Source organism: Ursus maritimus, unplaced genomic scaffold (genome assembly GCF_017311325.1).
Source record: "Ursus maritimus isolate PB19 unplaced genomic scaffold, ASM1731132v1 scaffold_11, whole genome shotgun sequence".
Lineage (NCBI taxonomy): Eukaryota > Metazoa > Chordata > Mammalia > Carnivora > Ursidae > Ursus > Ursus maritimus.
In genome coordinates, this window is record NW_024423453.1 from 38,303,454 (window position 1) to 38,320,924 (window position 17,471).

At 35.7% G+C, this 17,471-nt stretch overlaps 1 protein-coding gene across 1 annotated transcript in view; it reads right to left on the minus strand.

The window, feature by feature from the left end:
• The window catches only part of IQCM (IQ motif containing M), a 329,322-nt gene that overhangs the window by 146,900 nt on the left and 164,951 nt on the right, over positions 1-17,471 (minus strand). Inside the window, 1 exon segment of the mRNA XM_040625471.1 lies at positions 10,702-10,836. Coding sequence (XP_040481405.1) covers positions 10,702-10,836 — 135 coding nt within the window.

Below are 17,471 nucleotides of genomic sequence, written 5' to 3' on the forward strand. Positions count from 1 at the left end.
AAATAAGTCCAATAAAAATTTATAAGATCTTTAGGAGAAAAAATATCCTTAGGGAAAAAAATGAAGAGAACTATTGAAAAACATAAAAGACATATATATAAAATACATAATAAGACATAAAATATAAAAATAAAAAAACTTGAAAATTAAAAATAAAAAATAACCTATAGATAAATAGATTTAATATCAAAAAGAAGTTAATTTTCTACAAATTGTTTTGATATTAACTGCATTTTTAATGGAACTAGAAAGGTTAATTCCCATATTTATATAGAGGTGAAAAGTCCAAGAAGGTCCCAGACAAAAAAAAGTGGCGGAACTTTCCCTGTTAGGTATACTCACTATAAAGCTATACTAATTGGGATACTGGTGCAGGGATACACCAAGAAAAAAGAAACAGAATTGAAAAGCCAGAGGCAGACCCAGATTTAGATGGAATTTGATATATGTTAAAAGCAGCATTGTAAATCAGTGCTCAAAGAGATCACTGATTTGATGAAAGAATCAACAAAGCATGCTGGGATACATGGTTAAGAGGAAAAAGAAAATAATAATAGAGCAGCTGGGTGGGTCAGTCAGTTGAGCATGTGACTCTTGGTTTTGGCTCAGATTGTGATCTCACCGTGGTGGGATTGAGCCCCGTGTACAAGGGCTCCGCACTCAGCATGGAGTCTGTTTCAGATTCTTTCTCCCTTTCTCTTTCCTTCTCATTCTGCCCCTCTCCACTCATGCATGCACTCTCTCTCTCTCTCTCTCCTCTCTCTTGCTTTAAAATAAATAGATAAATAAAATCTTTAAAAATAAATAAATAATAAAAGGAAAAAGAAAATAATAATACCTTACTCCCACTAAAAACTGCAAAATACAAACAAATACAAAACAAACAAAAAACAATGCAGGTCTTTTATGGACTCCTTCTCAATTATATTCTTACTCCTTCCCTTTCTCCCTGGAGGTAAGGGCTCCTCCCTCACCTGCACGCTGAGATGACCTAGTGTGAGTCAGGAGAACATCCTCCTTTTCCTTTTCTCTACTTCTTCCAACCCATACCCATAACCTTATATGCAGCTCAGATTCAGCTGTCATGGAGAGCTCTCCTTTTATGCAAAAAAACCCATGATCTCACCAGGAGCTTCCAGAAGTTTCACATGGGCTAACCTCAGCAGCATTTCTGACTGTTAGGATATTAAGATGGAGGTTTTAGTTTCACACTTGGTTTTTGAGAGGATATTTCTGTAATGCTGGACTCTTGCCCTGTACCAATATTAGTCTCTCTTCTCTACGACTGACTAGAGTTCCCTGACATGCTTAGACTCCTAATGAAGTTGTTTCTTCCTTGATGAAGGAAAAAAAAAAGTTAACACTATTCCAAATTTATGGTTTCCCTTACCTCACTCGTCTTTATGCTTTTATTGCAAATACATATACTCTAAAACAATATGTTCATGTTGAAAACCTAATAATTTTTACATAAATGATGTGTCCTTTTGAAACTTTTCCTTTACTCAATTTTTTTGAAAAATATTTATCTAAGTTGATACATATACCATTAATGTACTACCTGAGTGGTGTTTATTACATATTTCAGTGATTCTTTTTATAGTTCTGAATTACTTCATAATATGTCTCAAAAAGAAAATGATAGATTGAGAGGTAAGAAGATAACAGTCTTTTCTAATTGTGTCTGTTACATCCATTTTCATTAGGGATAAGTCATCAGCAAGGAGGGGAAAGGTGGAGGTACTGAAAGTTTGAGAAGGACTGAATTGTGCAAAATATTAATCTGGGAAAAGAAGAGATCGAATTAATTCAAAAAAATGGAATAAAATTGCCTGGCAGTTCTAAGGGTCCACTTGACATTTATGATCGGAAATTTAAAGTGAAATAAATCAGCACGGTTGTGTTTTTTTCCCAGCCATGCCATGTTCAGCCTCTTGAACTAGGCAGAGACTTAGCTCTGTTGGATTTAGCCTTTTGGAAATTAAGTCTGAGGAGAGTAAGGAAGTTAATATGTATTGTGAAAAACTGACATGAGTGGAGCCATTTTAAATAGAGCTGGAGTGGTCACTGCAGAGAAACTGGCTGGGCAAAAGAACAAGCAATTGACTGAGAAGTCAGTAGGAGAACAGACATCCTGATCATAAGACAGATCGTTGTGAACTTCCTGAAGATAGAATCAGCAGTCAATCACTGTATAACCCAGAGTAGATTAGCTTATTAACATCCATCGAAAACTTTTCTTTCTTCAACTCATGTAATCACTCCTCTTCCTTTCCTTCTTAAAAACCCCTTGCTTTCACCCTACAAGTGTGACATTATTTGGGTTTCTACCTAAATCTGTGCTCCCTGAATTGCAATTCTTTGATCCCAAATCAAATGCTTGTTGGCTTCTCATGGCAGCTCTTGTTTTCAGGTTAACAGTATGGGAGCGGTACCATGGAATGAATCCAAACAGAGTAAGGTGGAAGGTGGAAGACCGGGTTATGAACACTGTAAATACAGTAAAGTTAATGGATTGAATGTCCCCATGTGCTGCAGATTTATTAAATGGGGAGAAGAGCCAGAGAGATGTCAGAGGCGGCTAGAGGGAAGGGGGCCTGAAAAATAGATGCTGGAGGCTTACAGTTACTAGGAATGACAAAATCCAGTTATAGCCAGGGAAGTAAGTCACTATAGGAATATGACATTAGAAATTAAAGGAAATGGGAGCCTGGGTTGCACCTGAAACAGCTATCTGCAAGCACCTCCAGAAAACTGAAGGGATGCAGACAACTGGATGTAAACAGAACAAAAGTCCTCAAGTTACTATAAATGCCTCAGTCCTGCAAATGGTACAGTTCGGGAGCTAGTTATCATCTGCAGAATAACAAGTTTGGAATACGGTAGTTGATGACAGGCCTCTTTCTCTTTCACGTCAACGAAAAGCATCATGGAGAACACTGTATTAGGAGAGTTTCTAACAATATTGGTTTTAGGCAGCTACAGAAACCAAAAATGTGGCACGAGCGAGAGATTTACAGCAGCTACATCAACAGACATCTCATCCCTTCAAAGCAGTACTACTCTTTACAATAATCAGAATTGTTTTTCAAGGGTAGATTAAGCAGATGAAGACTGACCTACGAGAAATTAGCCAGCTGATTTGGCCCATTAATACAAGACAGGGATTCTGATTCCATTTCTGGCTATGACCACCCCGGGGGAGGTCCACCTACATGGCGCACACGCAAGGGCTGTCCTCGGGTGGAGCTCCCAGCACTCCAGCCGAAGCTCCATCCTCTCTCTCAACAAAGTCTTTAGAATTCCAGTGAGTTAGAGTGATGTGACAGGGATTATTTGTAACCCATTCAAATTTCTTTCTTATTTTAAAAATTGGGGTACATTAACTTTCTTAGAATCAAATTATGTGGAACTCACTTTACAACTTATTTAAATGCATGAGTATGTTATGAGACCTTGGTTTAGGAGACGTTAGTTTAAGTGATTGTTTAATGCTAAAGGAAAATCTCAATCCTAGAAAATATGCACCATAAATTGTAGGTGTACAGTCAATTTTGTCTTCTCTGATTAGTACTATGAATTAAACTCCATAAAGAATAAAGAGAATGAGAAGGTTCTGATATCTGCCTTTTTAGGGCAATTAGTGCTGAAGGGAGTTACTAACTAGAACACATATGCTCTGCAAATGTACTCACATGCATGTACTTGTTTTTACCTCAAAAGATGACAAATGCATATAAGGATGCAAATGGAAGTCAAGTCCACTATATCCAACCACCAAGGATCATCAGCTGAAAGGATGTTTGGTGGCTCATCATGCCAAAATAATACATATAAGCATTGGTAGATAAAGAAGCATTAGAAGGAATATTTCTAAAGACTAGAAACCCAACATCTTTATGGTAGAAACATGACATATTTATGTTAAAATGCCTGAAAAACTATGCCCTAAATGAAGCCCACTCTAAAAACATCTCCTTGCATAAAAGGCCAACATGACTCACAAAAAAATGCTCTACAAAACAGTATAATCTGTGGATTTCAATGTGGAAACAGTCATAGAATTTTAAATTTTGGATACTGAAATACTAAAATGAAACTAATGAGCTTATCATGGCTCTAGAGGTAAACTTTAAGGAAACAAGCCTTTACACAAGCAATTAGCTTCTATGATGCCAAACTGGCAGTTCCCTGAAAAAAGTGTGGTTTTTACAGATCTGAATCATTAACTTCCATTTCAGTACCATTGATAATTTATATAGAGCATGATAGAGACTTCACGTCCTGGGAACAGCATGGTGCCTTATTGAGCAGAGCATACTTTTTTTTTAAGTTTTCATTTAAATTCCAGTTAATATACAGTGTAATATTAGTTTCAGGTGTACAATATGGTGATTCAACACTAATTTTTTTTTAAATCTTGAATAAGAAATGTTAGAAAATGTGCATTCCCGAAGGTGACTTAAAGAGTGGACTGGGTGAGATCTGCAAAACTCCCTTGACTGTTAAGGGCTGCAAATTGCTTTAATTCCTTTGGAAGTTTCACTTCACTGGGGGAATTAATGGGACTTTGGATCAAGTGTAATGCCAAAAAAACAAAGCTCTTTAATACTATGATTATGACATTAAAGTAATTATAAAATTTTTCATTTCAAAAGAATTTCTGATGAAATATTTTATATTAATATTTCATTTATCACAAATTTGCTAACAAAGTTGTTCTCAAGAGGGAGTTCACATTCCTGATATTATAGTAATTTAATCATATAAAACAAAGACTTGCTAGTGGATCTTTGCATGTTAAGAGTATTGGGTATGTAATCTTAATAAACAGTGATCTAACAAAAGGAGCCTAAAGCCCTGTCCTCTAATAGACTTATGAAAGTAATTATACCTTTACTGAAGTTACACTGCTCTCAGACCCCCGCTGTTCCCGCTGTTTCTTGAAGATGGTTACTTTCTACTTAACAAAAACAGACAGGCTTTAGAAGAATAGCTAGCGTTAAGTATTATTACAAAATTTAATCAGATTCTCTATGTAGCTTATATAACAGTGGCACAAATATTTCAACCCAAACAATAAAAGACTCAAAGGCTTTTAAAAAAATCCCAGAATGGCTAATTAGAGTAACTTACTAATTGGAGTAACAACTCACATGACTGCAGGAAGACAGGGAAAAGGGGAAAGGGGAAAGTCTTCCACTGGCCCTGATCATTCCCAGGGTGTATCATTAGCATAGGCTTTCACAGGCTTTGCACAGCCATAGCTGGGGGAAAGAAGGCATTAACAGAGTTAAATAATGAAAGATGAGACAAAATGTTGGGAACCATCTTTAAGAAGTGTTAGGGGAGAAAAGAGGCAAAATCGTAGGAGCAGCTGCTTGGATTAGGTAACTGAAGCAAGGTGATGACAGACACATCTTTCAGGGTTGCTCTTTGCCCCTAGGGTCCGGTCTCTAGTTTACACAGGGGTATTCAAGTTCTAGGGGAAAATGTTTAAATAGCTCCTACTGACACAAAACTGATTTATATCCAAAATCTCTTTTGCCTTATGTATTTGAAAACACCCATTTCCAACAGGCAGATGACAGGGTACTAAGGATTCAAAACAAGAATTCTACAAGGAAAAGCAACCACTGTCAACTAGATTTCAATGAGCTATCTTGCATCTTTTAATCAGCTGTTAGTAACATTGTGCCCTTTCCAGTTACCCGCCAGCAGACACAGATTTCTCCTATTCGTTGTTAACCAGCTGACCTAAAAATTCTAATTTGTTTTGCACACAATCTCTCTTTTATGTGTGAAACCTCTTTCTTTTATGATCAGTTAACTCCTCCTACAATGACTGACTCATCTTCAACATTCTCTACAACCTTCTCTGATTTCCAAACTTAAACATAATATTTGTAGCAGCTTAGTGTTCCATTCTATTGTTGTATAAGTATGTACAACATTGTATTTTTCTAGTTCTATATGTGCATGTGCCTCCTGTTATTATGTGGATTTTGAGACCTTTGAACCACAATCTATTTCATAGCCCATATAAAGTGCTCCAAGCATATTTGTTGAATATTTTTGCAACAACAATTTTATCAAAAAAGATTCTGGATTGCCACTACCAAGGAAGGCATCCATTTAGCATGTTCTAATGCATTTCTTTTCACTTTATGACTTATTCCTAAAATCACCAATCAGAGAAGAGAACATGTTTTCACCTTCCATATGGCTGAAAGCATCAGAAAATATTTACTAAAATACCAGGGAAAAAAGTGGCATCTTGCTATACAAGGGCTACAGATACCACTGACAAAACCTTTAGATCTCGTAATGCATGGAAAAAGTCTATAGATTCTCTGGCGCTTTGCAGTACAGCTATCAGAGCAGGTGGGACAAACATCAAACACTTCTAAAGTGATCCAGTGTTCTATAACACAAATACATGAAATCCTGCTAAAGATCCTCATGGCAAAATCCAGGGACTCTTTTCACTAGAGAGTGGAGGTGACAGCAGAAGGAACATTCTCATTACCCAGCCATTAGGATAGATGCCAAACTTTCCTCACCCTGACTATGTGCCTAAATCATCTTTATTGTGTCATTTCAGATAATCTGCTTTTGTGCTAAGAATTCTATGTCAAAAGATGACACTGAAGATCAGGTCCTAACACTGCAGATCCATATGAGACCTCACTACCTATTCTCATTGACCTCTAGTCTCTAGCTTCATGTCATTCTGGAACATAAAAATGCCAGTATTTTTCATTTCATCTTTTGTTTTTAGTGTGTATTTTCAAAATGTTTTATAATAAACATGTGCTAATTTTTTTAGAAGCTATTTAAGATAAGGTTGTTGTAGCGTGTTACCTCCAATACTTCTGAATTTTTTTGCCACCAGAATTTGCCAGTGTCTCATGTTTCTTTTACCCTAGAATCTTCTACTATCTCCCTAAATCCTCTTTAATCCCTTTCCTACATAATTAAAATTTTATTGTTAGAGTGCCTGTTCATATGAAAAAAAAATTAAGGGGAGAATTATTATATGTTTCCCATTTAATAAAGCCTTCTCTTTGAAAACAAGGAAAAAAAAAAAAAAAGCAATGTTGTGTGTTTATGGTGGACAAAGCTGTGCCCTGAGGAGAAGGAGGCCCCGGATTTAGTTTCGGTTTGCCACTAACGAGACAGGGAGCTTGAAATAATTCACATTCTATTTTAGGTCACAGTTTCTTCAGATGCATAACATATGTCAGGTAAATAACATATAAGTAACTTCTATGCTTCTGATTTTAAGACTTTTGTCTAGTGCTCCATAGTGAAAAGAGACTTCATTGCTGTTTTCTGTTCATTTTAAAACTGCAGAAAATAAACTAAAAGTTCTATTTACATGCTGGAAAAATACTGGAAAAACCTTCAAAGTTCAAATTTCTAAAACACTAGGCAGATACAAGAAGAGATGGTATAGAACCACAGTGTATTATTTTCCTTACTTTCAGATACGCCGTTCTATAGTTATTGTTTCATTTGTTGAGATTTAAATGAATATCCAACACTATCACGTTTGCAGAAGTGGTTAGCTTTTAAGATCAGCACATACATGTAGCCTAAAGTTGCTTCATTTTCCCAAAGGAAAAATTTCACACAAAAAATCGTGTCCACAGTCACAAAATTTTTTGTTACCATAGTGATGAGAATAAAGAATGGGGGGAAAAAAAGCTAAAAATACCTGAACACATACAGACAGCTTTAGGAATTTGACCTACTTGGTGTCATACACTGAAGAAGTTAATCAATTGAATCAACTACGTATGAGTTAGGTGAAATATTCTACTGGATGAAAAAATGCGTAGGCTGCACATCTGGAGCTATTATCCACAATCAAAGAAGTCAGTATGAATGAAGATGACTGACAATCTAAAATGCATAAAGTCAGATTCTTTTAAAAATGGGATATATACCAGAAGCAAGTAGAAAACCATTAATTTAGCTTCATTTCCCATAAGTTTCCTGTTTTTCTCCCATTAGTTAGGATATTTCCATTTCAAATCAAAGCTTCTTATGCACCAAAAGAATTTTTTTAACTGGATGGAGCAACATAATTGGACATATATTTAAAATTATGTTAGAGTGGCTCCTTTCAATAAAAGAAAGCTTCCCAATTTTAGGCATTATAATAAAAACAATATGTTTTTAAACTAAGTTTTCTTCTGAAAATTCTACTTTTAACAAGAAATTTAATAAACTCAGTCATTTGCAGAAAACCTACTTTATCGCAAGGCATTAGGTTAGCCTATGAAAGATCAATAAAAGGCAGTACTTGCTGTCAAGTATGTTTTAATCATCTAATTATGTTTTCATAACACAGACTTTTAAAGTATCTCCACATAGTAAAACAGAAACAACACTGAACCTGACTTGAAGAGATCAGGAATAAAATTCCAACTCTACTAGTGAGCTTAGAAAAGTCTTGTTCTAAGTCTCAGTCATCTCATCTGCAAAATGAGCATAAATGAGCATCTTACCACCTCTAGCTCACACAGGTCATTATGATAATCCACAGAGAGGGTGGAAACCAACAGAAAACATTCAATAAATAAGCTCTATAAAATGAATCAGTATACAAATAGGTTCAACATTTGAAAATTTGCAAAATAAAAAATTATAAAAATAAGTATACTGAAGAATTACTTAAGAATAATAATAATAATAATAGCAAATTTTACTGAGCACTTATTTCATTTTCATGAAAATTATTTCATTTAAACTTCACAACAGTCCAATGACTTAGATAGTATTATCTTCCTTCTGTGGTTGAGAAAAATAAGGCACAGCAGGGATAAATAAATTGTCCGAAGACATACAGCTAAGTAGGTGGTGAAGCCAGGAATTAAACCCAGGAAAGCTAATTCCAGAGCCACGCTCTCAATGTAAGTCTTTGGGATGTACCCAAAATAATCGGTAGAGGGAAATATCTCTATGAAACTACTAATTTGAAAAAAAAATTAGATTTTAAATTACTAACACTAATCAGGATAAGTTTCTGATGTCTAATTCATGCTATTTTGCTGTTTAATTTTTTCATCATTATTATTATAAAAAAATGAAAGCAATTTAAATGTATGATAGTAAATAACTCATAGAACCTACACATGACAGATAATTACTCAGTCATTAATAATACTGTGGTATGATATGGCTTGGAAACCTGTAAGTATTGATAAGCAAAAAAAAAAAAAAAGCAGATTTTCAAACAGAAATAATGTAAAAAATACTCTCAATTTATGTAGAAAATAATCTCAATTTTCATAAAAATAATGTCATATGTACAGAAAAAAACTGGAAAGATAGATATCAAATATTTATAATTGCTACTTCTTAACAGTTTTGTATATTTCTAGATTCCCAAATTTTTTATAATAAACATTCAAGGTTTTGTCATCAGGAAAAAAAATGACTTAAACAATCTAGTCATGACTACTAAAGCCCAAAGAGATTTCTATGCTGCTTTTAGTCTATGAATAAATAATTATTGAGAGTACAGAAAACTATTCTAGGTACTAAGGATACAGCAGTGGCAAAGCAAAGTCCATAGGTAATAAGTTAGGTAAATTTAAACTAAGAACTAACTAAGAAAGAGAACTTCAAACCTACAAGGAAGCTTCAACCTTGTCACTCTGACCCTAATCACATCTTTCTACTGGCACGTGAGCCCTTTTCTTGTATTTGTTTCTTTTTAAAGATTTTAAAATTTATTTATTTGAGAGAGAGAGAGCAAGCGAGAGCACAAGAGATGAGGCGGGGCAAAGGGAGAGGGAAAAGCAGGCTCCCCGCTGAGCAGGGAGCCCTATGCTGGCTTGATCTAGATTCCAGGACCTTAGGATCATGACCTGAGCCGAAGGCAGATGCTTAACCAACTGAGCTACCCAGGAGACCCCCTTTTGCTGTATTTTAAAAGAGTCCTGAAATGTTTTATCTTGTTTTCTCAATTAAATTGCAGATACATCATCCATCATCTTTAGACCCAACAGCAATCCATAGCATTAGTATGGTCAGAAGCATTGAGAAGAACCTTAAGGAATTCAGGAAAATTTGTTGGGACCTCCCACATCTTGGTGACAATTTTTACCCCCTTACTAGTCTTTAGAGAAAGGAGGGATGTTGTTCCATTTAAATTATTAAATATTCTCAAACAATACCATCCTTTCACCTATTTACCGTTCTGAAAGGAAATTATTTTCTAACTGTACAATTCTATTTTATTGAAATAGTTTACAATGTATAAACATTTAAACTTGGCTATGTTCTTCAGTACCCAATCTAACTATCCAGGAGAAAGCTTTCTAGCATCAGTATTTAAAATACAGTGGTTTAAAATACACTGAGCTAGATATAACTTACCTTGCATCAAAAAATATATTAAAATCTTAAAAACTTAAAATCATCTCCTCCACCCCTCTAAAAAAAACAAAACAAAACTGTATTGTATTAACTTCTTTTGACCTGTCCTTTAAATCTCTTCTTTCATACACATTAAAATAAGATTTAAAAAATTTTAGGAAATGGAAAAATTTATAGGACAAGTTTAATGGAAAGAGAAAAATGGGAACAATTTAAATTTAAATTATATTTAAATTAGAGAAGGAAGGAAAGAAGGAAAGGCAACAGCAAAGAAAGGGAAAAGAAGGCAAGAAATAGGAAACCACTTGCCTCTATGGACCAGATCCCAAACCTCATCAATTTGCTGCTGGGTTGGGAAATGACCACAGTCATTGAAGAACTTAAGGAGCTCACTTCTTTCTAATCCTTGCCAATCTTCTCTCTTAGCAAACATTGTTTCATAGACTAAAACAAAGAGACAAAACAAAATATTTTTGTTATAAATAAAATGTCAAGAACAAACTACCAGAAAGTTTCATCTAAATTCAAAGAAGCTTTCCCTCCAGTTTTATTTGTATGTCTAGTGATGAGAGTAGCTCTTTGTCAGCCTCCTGGGGAAGGTCAGAAGGAAATGGGCACACTTCTCCCTCCCACATTCCCTAGGAGTCAGATTTAGACCGTTTCCCATCTCAAACTACAGCATAAGACATAGCTTTGATATCAGAGTTTCTGGGGGCCTGACTTCGGCTGACCCATCTCAGTAATCATTTTTATTTAGTTCCCCTAATTTATTCATCTCTTTCTGGCTTCTATCTACATCCTACCTACTCATATTGGTGATTGTCCTTTGGACCACCTATTCTACTTCTGATTTTGTCCCTATATAGAATGATGTCTACTTTTGCCCCCTGACTCTATGTATTCCTCCTTCTTAGTTTAAGGTCACTGGATCTGAGTGACCACAGAAAAGTTTTCTTACCACTCCTGGCTCAAGGTTTCCACAGAAAACCACTCACTTTAGCCATCCTTTACCTATCTCCCGTAATTGGCAATAATGGGGGTTAGATAATAAGATAATGCATACACTTTATAAGTGTAGTTCTCCATAAACCTTTTATTTATTTTTTTCTTTTCAAAAAGGAGATACTGAGTCTCCACTCTGAAGTATGATGGATTGGCCCCATGAAGGTGATTGTCGGTCAGCATTTACAGGATGACAGGGTCTGCCTCAGGACAGGCTTAGCTCTGAAGTATGGGCTCCAAATGACAAAGGGCACTAGAGTGGTTTCTAACAGGAGTCAGTGTATGATCCTGATATTCAACCACAGGGCCTTTCGATTTTCCGTTTATCCACTTAATTGTTCAGTGAGGTGGACAGTCATGAGACATCAACAAATTCAAGAACTATTGAGTGATTGCCTAAATATAAGCCACTATACCAGATCCTGAAACACACAGTAAAATAAATTTATATTTAGAATATCTGTGGCTTTTTCTCTCTTTTCAAATAAGCAAACTAGAGCAGTTGCTGCTGGTGCCCCATCTATATTGCCTTGTCCCTTGTATTTCTGTGCGTGCTGCCCTGACTTTCACTCGCCAGTATCTCACTTCATTGCCTCAGGGCTCCCTCTGGCTGCAGGACTCCACTCTGCCCACCTGTGTGGCAAGCCAGAAGTGCCAGAGAATTAAGGGCCCCAATGCAGCAAAGGCCCTCGACCACTGGTCCTCCCTCAACTGGGAATTGGTGGATAAAAGGCCCAGCACTTAAGGGAAGTTGTCTACACTGTTCCCTAGAGGGATCAAGCTCCAGTTGATTGTAGTCTGCCTGATAATGCATTCTTTTTTGACTTCCATCTCTTCCCTGTCTTACTTCATTCCATTAACAGTATTTACTGGGATCTACTTGCAAATAAGCTAGTTGTACTTGAATTCTTATCTCAGGGTCTGATTCTAGAGAAATCCAAACTAGCACACAAAGAATGTCACTTTTTACTTTTCTGTTTAGGAAATATATTTCTCCTTGAAAAAGTATATTTACCTTTATTAGTTTTTCATTTAATCAGTTTTAGACGCTTCTCACTAGATCAAACTGAGACACATATTAACGTTATGGCCTTGTAACTATATTAATAGATAATAATGCACTTCATCTCTATATTATGCTTGAAAAGCAAATGTTCAGCCACACACTAGCAGAATTAATATTCTAGGCAGGTTTAATCAGGGTCAATATAAAACTTAATCGTGAAAATTAAATGAAATTTTCTGGTCATTGAAAGATTCTTAAAAAGGTGTAAAGATAGATACCTGCCAATATCACCCAATTAGCGATCCACATATGGAAGGGATGGAGAATTTTCTGAGGAACATAAAGGCAAATAAGAACTTGCAAATTCTGTGGACTCTAGAGTTACTTTAACCCTTAGTGTAAATTGATGCCTTACTTGGTAATTCTTTAAATCACTTTTTTAGAGGATTTTTAAGTAAAGGAGTCCCAGCAGCTTCCCAATGAGAAAAAAGTTTTCTCTGTCTTTGCCTCTGTCTCTCACTTGCTTTCTTTTCCTCCCTTCTTCCCATCTTTTCATCTCCAACATTTTGCTCTTTTCTGCTCTTTTCTCTGGAAATGAAGCTGTTGGACTGGGTTACTTGATCTAGCTTAATTCCATGACTTGTATAGAATCTCTCTCTTTGGCTGCTTCTTTCCTTAACCTCTAGCCAAAGAAAAGGAGTCATTCTAACTCAAAGAATTCTGCTTATCTGTAAATATCTTTTGGCATAAATTTTAGCATAAGTAATAAACTTAATGAAAAGTATCAACAAATATTTCTGAGCCCTTTGATAAGCCAGGCATTTGCTAATATGGCTATTCATTAATAAATGTTAATAGATATAGTCCCTGTCTTCATGGAACTTACAGTCCTCTGTGAAATATATATTTTATGATTAGATGAAACTACACCAAAAATGTAGCACTTTTACAGTATAAAGCAGTAAGATCCTGATTTCAATTAAATATAATTTGCTTGCATCATTTGTTGTTTTTTATTATTTTTAAAGACAATTTAAGTGCAGTTTTGAATTCACAACAAAATTAAGAAGGTACAGAGATTTCTCACATACCCACTACATCCATATAAGCATAGCCTTCTTTCATTATCAACATCACTCATAGAGTTATACAGTTGTTACTAAGGAGGACACATCATAATCACTGAGGTCCACAGTTTACCTCAGAGTTCACTGTTGGTTTTGTATATTCTATGAGTTTAGACAAATATATAATGATATGTGTCCATCACTGCAGTATTGTACAGAATAGTTTCATTGCTTAAAAATCCCCTATATTCTGCCAATTCATCCCTCCCCCCCACCCCATCCACCCCTGGTAAAATATAAATCTTTTTATTTTCTCCATAGTTTTGCCTTTTCTAGAATGTCATATGGTTGGAAGCATACAGTGTATAGACTTTGCAGATTGGCTTCTTTTACTTAGTAATACACATTTAAGATTCCTCTATGTCTTTTCATAGCTTGATAGCTCATTTCTTCTTAGCTCTAAATATACCCCCTTGTCCAGATGTACCACAGTTTATTGGTCGATTCATCTACTGAAGGACATCTTGGTTGCTACTAAAGTTTGGCAATTATGAAAAAGCAGATATAGACATCCATGCGTAGGTTTTGAGTGGATATAAGTTTTCAATGCCTGTGGGTAAATGCCAAGGAGCATGATTGCTGAATCATATGGTAACGGCATGTTTAGTTTTATAAGAAACTACCACAATGTTTTCCACAATGGCTGTATCATTGGCATTCTCATTAATAATGAATGATAGTTCCTGTTGCTCCACACCCTTACCAGTATATGATATGGATAGTGTTCTAGATTTTGGCCATTCTAATAGGTGTGTAGTGTATCTCGCTGTTTTAATTTGCATTTCTCTAATAACATATGATGTGGAGCATCATTCCAAATGCTTATTATCTGTATATCTTCTTTGGTGAGGTCTTTGGCCCATTTTTTATTCAAGTTATTATTTCTCAGTTTTCTTTGTATATGTTCAATAGCAGTCCTTATCAGATGCGTCTTTTGCAAATATCTTTCCCAGTATGTGGCTTGTATTCTCATTCTGTTAACATTATCTTTTGCAAAGTAGAAGTTTTTAATTTTAATGTAATCCAGATTTTCAATTATTTCTTTAATGGATTATGTCTTTAGTGTTGTATCTAAAACGGCACCATAGCCAAGATCATCTATGTTTTTTCCTATGTTACCTTCTAGAAGTTTCATTGTTTTGCACTTAGGTCTACAATCCATTTTGAGTTAAATTTTGTGAAGGATGTAAGGTGTTTAGATTTTTTTTTTTTTGGCATGTGGATAGCCGGTTGTTTCAGCACCATTTTTGAAAAGGCTATCTTTGCTCTCCTGTATTTCTTTTGCTCCTTTGTCAAAGACCACTTGTCTATATTCATGGGAGCCTGTCTCCGGGCTCTCTATTCTGTTCCACTGACCTTTTTGTCTGTTTTTTCACCAATACCACACTGTTTTGGTAATTGTAGCTTTAAAGTAAGTCTTGAAGCTAGGTAGCATCAGTCCTCCAACTTTGTTCTTCTCCTTCACTACTGTGTTGGCTATCCTAGTCATTTGATTCTCCATATAAACTTCAGAATCAGTTTGTCTAAATCCACAAAATAACTTGCTGGGATTCTGAATGGGATTGCACTGAATCTATAAACCAAATTAAGAAGAACTGACTTCCCAACAATATTGAGTCTTCTTACCCATGAATATGGAATATCTATCCATTTATTCAGTTCTTTGATTTTGCTTATCAGAGTTTTGTAGTTTTCCTCATAGAGACCTTGTACATATTTTGGTACATTTATACCTAAGTATTTCATTTTGGGGGTATAAATGTAAATGTTGTTGTTTAATTTAGTTTGAAGATGGTAATGCCTACACCAAAATAGTATAGTCTTTGGCATTTACTCTGCTTGGTGTTCTCTGAGATTCTTGAATCTGTGGTTTGGTGTCCAAGAATAATTTGGGGGAATTCACAGTCATTATTTTTTTAAATATTTGTTCTGTTATTTTCTCTCTTCTCCTTCTGGTATTCCCATTATCCTTATGTTACTACTTTTGTAGTTGTCTCATAGCCACTGGATATTTTGTACATTTTTTTTCAGTCTTTTCAGTTTTCAAGGATTCTACTGACTTATCTTCTAGCTCAGAGAGTCTTTCCTCAGCCATGTTCAATCTACTAATAAGCCCATCAAAGGCATTCCTCATTTCTATTACAGTGTTATCTCTAGCATTCTTCTTGGTTCTTTCTTAGGATTTCCATCTCCCTGCTTACATTACCCATTTGTTCTTACATGCTGTCTGCTTCATCCATTAGAGCCCATAGCATATTGATCATAGTTGTTTTAAATTTCTGGTCTGATAATTCCAATATCCCCGCCATGTCTGGTTCTGATGCTTGCTTTGTCTATTCAAACTGTGCTTTTTGCCTTTTTGTACACCTTGTAAGTTTTTCTTGACAGCCAGACATGATATATCAGGTAAAAGGATCTGTTGTAAATAGACCTTTAGTAATGTGGTAGTAAGGTGAGGGAGGAAGTGTTCTATAGACCTATGATTAGGTCATAGTCTCTTGGTGACCCTGTGTCTCTGGGCTGTGAACCATACAAGTGTTTCTCGTTCTTTTTTTCTCTCCCCCTATAGGTGGGACAGATGGCCAAAGTGGGTATTTCTCTTCACCAGGCCAGTTAAGTTCTGAAAATAACCCAGCAGGCTAGGCTCTGGTTTCCTAATTTCCCTGAAGGACTAATTTCTCCTGAAGGTAGGCCTTCTTAAGAAGAGTGTGCCCTGGCAAATTTCGAAATGGTCCCCTTTCTCTGACATTTACTGTGGGAATCTGGTCAAGCTCCTAGAAGTAAATATCACAATACTGTGGTGGTCCTATGGCTGAGTCCTCCTGGAGTTTTTAACTCGGAATTGTTCACAGTGAGCTTCCAGCTATTTGTCAGTTCAATATTCCTGCCTGGTGCTGGTTCTCACATCAATTTCCTTTTTTAAAATTTTAATTCCAGGATAATTAACATACACTGTTATATTTGTTTCAGATGTACAACATAGTGATTCAACGATTCTCTATAGTACTCAATGCTCACCATGATAAATGTACTCTTGATCCTCTTCACCTATTTCCCACATCCCCCCATCCATTTCCCCTCCGGTAACCACCAGTTCGTTCTCTGAAGAGTCTGGTTTTGGTTTTTTGGGGTTTTTTTCTTTATTCATTTATTTTATTAAATTCCACAAATGAGTAAAATCGTATGGTATTTGACTTTCTTTGACTGACTTTTTTTATTTGGCATTTATTCTAGATTCAGTGATGTTGTTGGAAACGGCAGATTTCATTCCTTTTTTTATATAGCTGAGTAATATTCTATAGCATATGTATACCACTTCTTCTTTTTTAAAAAATTTTATTTTATTATGTTATGTTAGTCACCATACAGTATATCATTAGTTTTTGATGTAGTGTTCCATGATTCATTGTTTGCATATAACACCCAGTGCTCCATGCAATACATGCCCACCTTAATACCCATCATCAGGCTAACCCAACCCTCTAACCCCCTCCCCTCTGACACCATTTGTTTCCCGAAGTCCATAGTCACTCATGGTTCATTTCCCCCTCTGATTCCACTTCCCTTCATTTTTCCCTTCCTTCTCCTAACATCCTCCATATTATTATTTATGTTTCACATATAAGTGAAATCATATGATAATTGTATTTCTCTGCTTGACTTATTTCACTTAGCATAATCCCCTCCAGTTCCATCTATGTCAATGCAAATGGTGGGTATTCATCCTTTCTAATGGCTGGGTAATATTCCATTGTATATATGAACCACAACTTCTTTATCCATTCATCCGTTGAAGGGCATCTTGGCTCCTTCCAGTTTGGCTATTGTGGACATTGCTGCTATGAACATTGGGTTGCATGTTTACCACTTCTTCTTTATCCATTCATTTATCAATGGTCACCTGCACTTGCATTGCTTCCATAGTGTGGCTATTATAAATAATG